A 9,318-nucleotide genomic window follows, 5' to 3' on the forward strand; every position below is an offset into this window, starting at 1 on the left:
CTGTTATATGGTTTCATACTTATTTTATTCAAATTGAACTTCTCTTTTACAAAAGCTACTAAATGAATCTATTCAATCTTTCATTTATTCAACTGATGTTTATTGAGCACTTACTATTACATGCCACTTAACCAGTTTCAGTTGGTTTAATGAAGCAGTTCTACAAATCCTTGAGCACAAGATTTTCTACGTACATTGTAAGCTGTGTTTGACAATTGAGAAATAATTGCTGATGCTGGAAAAAAAATTGATGTTGCAAAAGTTTCTTGAGTAATGACATCAGTCCTTTTTGGGGTCTGGGCTTAGGATGTGGGTTCAGAAGTTTTTTGTCTTTTCTTCTTTAATCTTTTTAATCTTCAAGAGAAATGTGAACTGCCGCTGGGTGGAGATAAATAACCATGTGTCCGCGGCAAACAGAATCACCACCAACAATGGGATAAAATACTGTAGCTGATAGTACTTGCTTTGCGGAGCTACAGTGGAACACAAATACAACAAGAAACATAATTCATATTAGTAATTGAAGAATGCGTTTCAGAGCTTCATCCTCCCTAAGGGAAGGACCAGTGTCCTCCATTTGTAGCATGATGTGGCAACCAGCAGCACGCAGATTGAGTTCCTCAGTCGGTACTCCCTGGAGCCCTGGGGTGTCCTGAGCATTCCCCCGTAACCTCTTTCTAGCAGTTACTTAAGCCAGTGTGCTCAAGGGGAAAGATCATAGGGAAGATGATCCCCTTCTTGAAGCTGACAAGACCAGCATCTACACATGATTTGGGGGTGGAAAGGAGACAGAGTGAGGCCAGGGGGTCACCAGTGCCTTCTTTCTCAATCAATCATCATTTCTTGCATGCCTAGGTGATAGGAAGGTATTAGACTAGCTAAGTTGCCTTTCAGTTCTATTATTTTGTGATTCTGTTATTCTATTTATACTGTACTGGTTTTTGTGAGTATTCTAGAATTATAAAGCACCAGAATATTACAACTCTAAATCACTTAGGATCACCTAGACCAGTGGTTCTCACACCGGCTATACATTACTATTACCTGAAAGAGCTTTTAAAGAACACTGATGACCAGGCCACGCTCCAAACCAGTTATATCAGAATCTCAAGAGATGAGACATGGACATCAATAGTTTGTTAAGTTCCTCAAGTGATTCTAATGGAGTCTAGACCAAACTCTCTCTTTTATAGATGAAGATACTAGAAGTCTAAAGAAAATTAAGTAGCATTTTGGTCTCAAATTAATTAACAGAAAACTGTCATTTAGAGCTTAATTCTAAATTTTGGCCTCATGCTTTTTTATACTTTAGTATGAACTAAGTGAGCCAAGAAAAATGTCTGATTTTCTCCTTGCAAAGCAACTATTACAAAGTCTCCCTCTCTTACATGGAGTTTGGAAAGAACAGGGTTTTTAATAGGCCATAGAGGCCTGTCCTCTCCTGATCAAGCCCATTTCCTCATCCCCTAACACACTGGCACTCAGCTTACTGACTTGGTTTCCTTTCCCAGCCCTCCTAAGCTGGAATGGGCTATTCAAGCTGTTCACATACTTGGTTCCTTCAACTCTGAAACTTTCTTTTAATTTGATAAATATAAGTGTTCTCCCCAGAAGCAAGAGAAGACTTTGGGATCAAAATAGTAATCGCAATCTGTTATGTTTGAGTAGTGCTTAACAGTTCAAAAAGCCATTTCACAAATATTACCACATTAATCTTCATACAAATTTTATAGTGTGAACAGGTATTACTATCACCACTAAATAAATAAATAAGGACCCTAAGACAGAGATTGAAATAGGTACTATAACCCAGGTCTTCTCTCTGGCAAATCTAGTAGCCTTTCCAGCGTATCACATGTCCCTATTCTACAGGCTGCAGCCACTCAAGGCTGAGATGTCCTCTTTTCCTTCCCCTGATATGGACTTTTTCTCTTTCCTTTACCAACTCACCTTTTATAACCGTAATATTGAGGGGCTCAGAGGTATAAGGAAGTTTCCAAAGGATGCCGCTGCAGTGATAGGTGCCACTGTCTTGAGTGGTGACACTTGGAATGGAGATGTTGTGGTTCTCATACCAGTACTTGAGAGCTTGGCCATTCTTGTAGTAGGTCACCTTGTAGACATTCCTATCCTTCCAACCGTGACACCTGAGGAGGAGGGGCTTACCCTCTATAGCCTCTGCAGAGGCCTGAAGGAGCAGCCAGTCTGAAAAGCATTCATCATGTTATTTAATAATCAATGGAGGGGGGGGAGGTGGATAGATAAAATTAAAATAAAAGGGGTAATGCATAGAGTGTGTGCCAGAAACCATAAATTATCATTAACCCACTTCTTGGCTCATATGGTTAATAAAGAGGAAATATAAAATAATGCTTAGAGCCTGTCTTCTATATTGATAAATACTTCTTCTCTTGAAAAATCAGTCTGGAGCCATAAAGTCTCTTGGACCTTTCTGCTGAGCCCATACATGGAAGACCTGAAACCTAGAAGTCCTTTCAGACCTATTCTTGCTAGTTCTAGTCACTAATGAGAAAATAAACACACTCTACTTAGAAGAGTGTCTATTTTGTCCTCTCTTCACGGAAACTTCCCAGTTCTACTGTCAATCATAGTTGGCTCAAAAACTTCCTCAAGACATGTCTCACAATTAAAGTTAATTAAATTAATTATTTTAATTAGCTGTGTAATTCTTCATTTAATGTCCTCTTCCCATTTGGCTCTATGCTCCAGGAGGTCAGGGCCCCATCTGGTTCTACGTTATATTCCTAGTGCCTCACACAATACCCAGGAGTTGGTAGGTACTCAGCAAATATTTGTCAGTAATGAATCCATGAAAGACAAGAATCAGGTTCTATGGTTAATGCCACTGTAAAAATTGACAAGCAGTCACAAAACAAGAATTTCGAATGGAAATATGGCTAACTTATATAGCAAGCATCTTTTATTTAGGACCAATCATTGAGGATAAAGAAGCTATTCTATATTGCTTTAGTTTGTATTTGGAATTTGCATATGGATGTTGAAACATCTCTTTTCATTCAAGAAAAAAATATAAAGTATAACAGTGACCTATTGGTCACTATTGGAAATCATTAGCTTGTTTATTCAGCATTTACTGATTAACCCACAATATGCCTAAGCATGCTGTGCTAATTTTTGGCTGTAGGAGAGGGATAAAGGTGAAACAAACATAAGATCTGTTCTTAAGTAACAATAGAGGACACAAGGAATGTACACAGATATCTTTCAAAATGAAGAGTAAAACCTAATATTCAGGTCATAGCACATGAATTATGCATAGCAAATCTTTAAATCAAACGTTTTGATCCTATTCCAGATGCACTTTGAAGTGTTCAAATATCTATCATGCCATTTGACCACATAATATACATCTGTATACAGAAAGAAAAGATAGAGAAAAATAGAATAGAGGAATAATATTGAGAGATGACAAGAATATTGAAAGAAGGCATACGTGTAGGTAGAAGGAGTGGGGTACAAGAAGAGAGGTGGAGAGGTCTTGAATGAGAGGCCCTGAGTCCCATCCTGGTGCCCTAAGCCTTGGAATAATCTGCTTTCTTCACACCTTCAGATGAGCCATTTCTCACATGGGAGATCTGTATTTCCACATCTCTGGAACTTACCACTGAAGACTTCCAGGTACACAGTTTTACTCTCCCTAAAATTTTTGTGCTGACATGTATATTCCCCACTGTCCTCAAAGCTGGCATTCACGATGTTCCAACTTGAAGTTGTCACTGGTGAAACTGTGCCATTGTGGGTCCACTTGAAGCTGATGTTAGAGGGACTGTTCCTACATAAAAGAGTCACATTTTCTCCTATAAATATTCTACTCCACTGGGGTTTCATGGACAATGAAGATTTCTGGATGATTTCTAGAAGACAAAATTATGGAAAGAGATGTGGAGGGAAAAAAATCATTGAAAACTGTCCAGGTTCAAAAGTACAAACATACCAATATTTATACGATCAATGGTCAGTCTATTCTTGTATTACTGGTAATAAGACCCTGTCCTGATTCCTAGGGGAAGGATTAAAGGATGGACAAAACAGCGTTGTGACCCCAGGAAGCTCCCAACCTAGGGAGGAAGACAAGACACAAATGCAGGAGATTTAAACACAAACAAACCAACCAATTTACTATATGATCTGGGACAACTCACTCTAATTCTCTCGACTTCAATTTCAGTATCTGTAAATGAGGACTGCAATCTCTTTTCAGGCAGCGACAATGTCTGTCATGCTCAACCATTGCTCATAACAATGGCTGGTATATAGTAAGTGTTCATTAACTATTTGTTGAGTAAATGAATGAGTGAATTATAGATGGATAAAGATATCGAACTAGATGAAATATGAGGTCTTTCCAAGCTCTAAATATTTATGACTATTTAATTTTGAGTGTACATGGAGTGCAAAATATATGTCAATTCTGGAAGGTAGTCAGAACCACCAAGAGAGTTAGTCTTGAATGGCTTCCAGAAACAAAATGATATGGTACAAATTTGAACAGAGACCACAGAAGTGTCTAGATGGTGATGACAAGAGTGACTTTTGATACAGTCAAAAGAGAACTGGACTTGAATCCAAGGGACTTATGTTGGAATCCAGTCTCTTGTTAGCTGCGTAACGTCCAGCAAACCACTAATCTGAGTTTCAGCATCTTCAATTGTAAAATAGTAATCATAATAATAATGCAAGAATTTAATGAGATTAGGTGAACGTGCCTAGAAGAGAGGCTGAGACATGTATATGTGCAACAGACATGAATGTGGACTTACACAGAGGAAGGGTTAACTTGAAAAAATGATATATGTGAGAAACTTTTGAATTGGAGAAAAAAGGGAAGACAAGGCAAGGTGGGGCTACGAAGTAGGTTGGCCAGGGAGGAGTAGATTCATATTCATTAGAGAACAGGAGAGTTGGGATGAAGGAAGCAATGCCCAGACACACTGAAGCACTGAGGGAACAAACACAGAGGACTCACCTATTGACATGCCATCCAGAGCTGCAAAAGTCCAGAGAGAGTAAGTTAGTGTCTATGCCCAATCTTCCAGAATTTCAGGGAACTGGAATCTGGGTATGGGAATGAGATCTACATCCACGGAATTTTAAGGACCAACCATCTTCCCAAAAATCTGACCCAGGGGGAGAGGGAGCTTCTCCCCTTCCTCTATCCTCTCCCCACCTGGGAGGAATCTTGCACTCTGGAAGATTCCAGAGTGACTACAAGGAACTAGGCTTTTAGTCAGCTTCCCCATAGGTGTTGCTCAGCCCAGTTTCCTCTGTTTTCCAGCTTGTCTCCACTACAGAGTGCCTGGGAAATACCACATGGTTTGCACATGTCCTAGAAAAAGTCACCACCAAAACTGTCAACATTCCCACCCCAGGTACTCCCCAGATTCATTTTGGAGCCTCCAGGAGGGGTAACTGAACCTCTACTTACTGAAGAGCAGCAAAACTATCCACAGCAGGGCAGGGCCTCTCATGGGAATAGGCATCTCCCTCGTTGCCTCTAGGTACTGACTGCATTCGAGAGCTCTATGGCTTCAAAAATAGACGTGAAACCAAAAGCAGAAGGAAATGTTTTCTACATCATTATCTGGTTAACTCATCAGCTGTGCCTGGGTTTGCCTCATTCTCTGGAGATAATATTCAGGGTTGTGCCAAACTGGGCAATTTTATGTTTACCCCTTTACTCCACTCCCCATCCCACCTCCATATATATTCCTGGAATCTGGTGGGAGAGAGGCATAGGTCTAGACACAGTCATGGGGCTTTCTTGACCTGTTAATCAATCTACAACTATTTAGTTTGCAACTTAGAAAAGTGAGATGCAGGGAAGAGCAGAATGAAGCAACAGCAATCAATTACTGAATACCTAATATATGCTAGGTACTATGCTAAATAGATTTGATATTTCATTCATTTCTCACAACAATCTTACGAAGTAGGTACAATGACAATCTGCATTTTATAGATAGGAAAACTGGATGTTAGTGAGGTTAAGTAACTTGTCTTAGGGTACCAGGTAGTAAATGACTAATTTGGGGTTCAAACACATAAACTCTAACCCCAGAGTCAAACTCTCAACCATTTTTATATACCGTTCGTGCATGTTCAGGAATGTGGCCAGCAATTGCTGAAGTTCTTGGGTTCGCCTGAGCTACTAATCCTTTTATTCATTTCCTGCTGATGAATTAATCCACAAATCCACAAATTTTCATCTGATTTGCTGATGATCCACTAACTGACCCACTAAATTGGAGACATTTTCAGAGACTCTTTTTCCTCCAATGTTCTGATCTGGCTCAGAACACAAGAAGGCAGATGTTAAACCATCACTCATAAAGATATAGACCATTTATTTTATTTTATTTCCCAGTTTTTGTCCATTTTTAATGTCATAATCCACCAGCATGATCATGCTTCCTCTTTTAAATATTCATCAAGACCCCTCTCTAAGACCCCTTTGACTAATGCTTCGGTTTTTCAGCTCTAGGTCAGGGTTGCTTACCTTCTTCTAGTATCTGATATTAATGATGATACTGGAGAAGATAACTCCATAAATATCTATAGTGGTTTGCCATTTACAAAATTTTTTATAAGCAGTATTATATTTTATCTTTGCCAAAACTCTGAAGTAGGCAAGGACATGTGTTTAAACCCATATCACAGCTGAATTGATTGAAGTAGTATCCTGTCATGCAGTGCTCTTCCTCATAGACTATTGCATTAAACACAGAGTCACTCCATGTGGAGATCTAACCGAAACTTTCAGCTTTCCATGGAATTACAGAATATGGGGCTCGATGGGGTCATAAATAGAAAGTTTCAGTAAAGAAAGATTAGTGACTTGTCCCAGGGCCTGCTATATTTTTTGTTCACATCTTAAAGGAAGCATCAAGTTATTTTGAAAAGTGCAAGTATTTTGTATTTAGAGATCTGAATTCAAGTATTCCTAATCTTTATGTGATTGAGTTTTACCTATAAAATGGGGACAATAATAATATCCAGATCATGGCTTTATTAGAGACTTAATAAGATAATAAACACATAAAATGCATTACATAGCACCCAGCATGTAGAGATATGGTCAATAAATATATCTTCTTCCATCTTTATTACTTATTAAAGACTTATAGGAGAAATACGAATTTCAGCTGGGTTAAGGCAATTGACTACCTACATAGGATGCTTTATTTGATAACCAGTACCTTATGCTAGTATAATTTGCCTAAGCAGTCTCAATCTTCTCCATAATCATAAAGAAGAAACCATAATCAGGAAAGAACACAGAAAGTTGTTTGATGAAGTTGGGGAAGAGAAAGAGGAGGAATTGGGAAAGACGTAATTTTTGAGGTGTGGTCACAGGGTGATGTTTGAATCCCTAGATCCTGGAAGAGATGGGGACAGATCCTACTTTCCTGCTTTGTTTAGAGTTTGTCCAGGGAATATTTTGATTTTTTTTTTCCTTAGGACAATAATAATCCAATGGAATTGTCTTTCGAAGGCAGTCATTTTACTGTGACTCACATAGTCTATTTAAAGACTTCCTCCAAAGTCTCCACATTGTCTAAGTAGCTTCTACTTAGATGAGGGATGGAGTGGGGCTCATTGAGATGTACTATTCCTAGTTTGGAGAGTATGAGCTTCATAGTTGAAGAGGCCACTTTCATTTCTAAAGCTTTCCCTTAAAGGTCCAGCTTTGAAATGAAGGAAGTGTTTTGGTAGCAGTAACAACAAACATTTAGCGTGCTCAACAAAAGCAGTTCATTAAAGCTTAAAAAAACAAACCAAACCACCCACCTGTCTAACTTCCCCCCCAAAATAAAAAATGATAACCACCATTAACATCAACATCAAAAAGAATAAACTGTACCCTAATTCTCATAGTATGTAACTTTGGGACCCAAAGGAACAAAACAAGAATTCAGAAGGAACACAAAAACACTAAGATTAAATAACAGCTCTACTCCATCCTGGCAGAACTGCTTGATGCACCAGTTGAAGTGCGCACATCTTTTATCTCATTAAAAAGGAAGTCCTTCAAGTTTTATGTCCATTATCAGGGTGGAGTGTGCTACTAATTTCTTGCACCCAGCCTATCTACATCAAGAATATGTGCTCACTGAAATCAGTAGAATGTGTCTTAGCTTCACTTCTTACTGCAAGCTTTTAGTCTGGGGATACATGTTCAACACATAACTAGCATCACTATACCCAATTTTTGACCTATTATTGGTTCTTAGAAGGCTTAATCTATATTTCACTTTGTAGCAGTGGGGAAATGAAACTCAAATGAGGCATGAAGCAAAGGGCCTGTTGGCTGTGAAGTGTCCTGAAGCTGGATCCAGAGTGAGAGGCTTTTGACCAGAATTTTTGTGTTTGGGGACATGGCTAGCAGAGGGGAGATGGGAGCTCAGCCTATACAATGCATTGGCCTTTGTTCCTTTCTCCAGAATTAGGGAGCAGAAAGAATAATCAATCTGCTGGCTTCTTCCAATCTCTAATTTCTCTAAAACCAGTCAAGGTCCATGTCAAATTGGATATGAAATAATGAAAGAGCAAAATACGTGTCTGCTCATGGTGTATATGTACCTAAAAAATATTGATCTCTCCCAGAGGACCAGGTGCAAGGCCAAGTATACAACACGTCCTATCTATTTTGATATATATATGTGTTATATATGTATATTTTATATATTTTGAGATATCTTTATTCACTTAATCTACACATTGTGAATAAAATGCACATGGATTCATAGTCCTCACGCAAAAATTCCTTGGATTCCCAGGGGTCCATAATTCACAAATAGGAAATCATTGATTTAGTCCAACTTCCTAGTCTAAAAGTTCCTTTTCTTGATTTAGGGGATGACTTCTCAATCCACTGCCAGGTAGTGTTGGCACAGTTTGCATGTTAGGTATGTGTATTTCATAAACACACCTAAAAAAAAGAGAGAAGACAAAGGAATTCTTGCCCTTTTTCTCTATATTATTAGGGCCAGGAGGGCATCATCTCTCTGTACTTCCTTCTGTCACCTTGAGCAGTATTCTTCACAGGAAAGAGCACTCAATAGCAAGTGCTGACTGCCTGGTGGGTTTTCACAATAAAGTCAGTGGCTTTAATACTTTTTACTTCTTGTATTGACCTGAATGGTTACCTACCTTGGGTCCAAAAGAAATAAATCCAAAAGAAATAAATGGAAACTCCCAGGACTCCCAAAGCAAATACTCAGAAAGAGAGATGGAGGCAGGGGTTATACAAGCTGTAGCCTTGAATACAAACAGAGA

General features: G+C 38.8%; 1 protein-coding gene across 1 annotated transcript; it reads right to left on the reverse strand.

The window, feature by feature from the left end:
• On the reverse strand, window positions 1-3,870 carry FCER1A (Fc fragment of IgE, high affinity I, receptor for; alpha polypeptide). The gene is made up of 3 exons (XM_012661896.1): window positions 3,645-3,870; window positions 1,951-2,205; window positions 1-473 (listed from the first exon to the last, which is right to left on the reverse strand). Exons 1-3 carry the CDS (start codon window positions 3,868-3,870, stop codon window positions 316-318), a joined length of 639 nt encoding a protein of 212 aa, XP_012517350.1. The 3' UTR covers window positions 1-315.
• Window positions 3,871-9,318: the final 5,448 nt, after the last annotated feature.

The sequence above is a fragment of the Propithecus coquereli genome, unplaced genomic scaffold (assembly GCF_000956105.1).
Source record: "Propithecus coquereli isolate 6110/MARCELLA unplaced genomic scaffold, Pcoq_1.0 Scaffold74, whole genome shotgun sequence".
NCBI lineage: Eukaryota > Metazoa > Chordata > Mammalia > Primates > Indriidae > Propithecus > Propithecus coquereli.

What these genes read in the sequence shown, in the direction of transcription:
- FCER1A (XM_012661896.1), bottom strand. Translation starts at nt 3,870, where the DNA reads ATGAAACCCCAGTGGAGTAGAATATTTATAGGAGAAAATGTGACTCTT. An exon ending in GTACCTGGAAGTCTTCAGTG is followed by an intron (nt 2,206 to 3,644) that starts GTAAGTTCCAGA and finishes AATGCTTTTCAG; the next exon opens with ACTGGCTGCTCCTTCAGGCC. An exon ending in CAATATTACGGTTATAAAAG is followed by an intron (nt 474 to 1,950) that starts GTGAGTTGGTAA and finishes GTTCCACTGTAG; the next exon opens with CTCCGCAAAGCAAGTACTAT.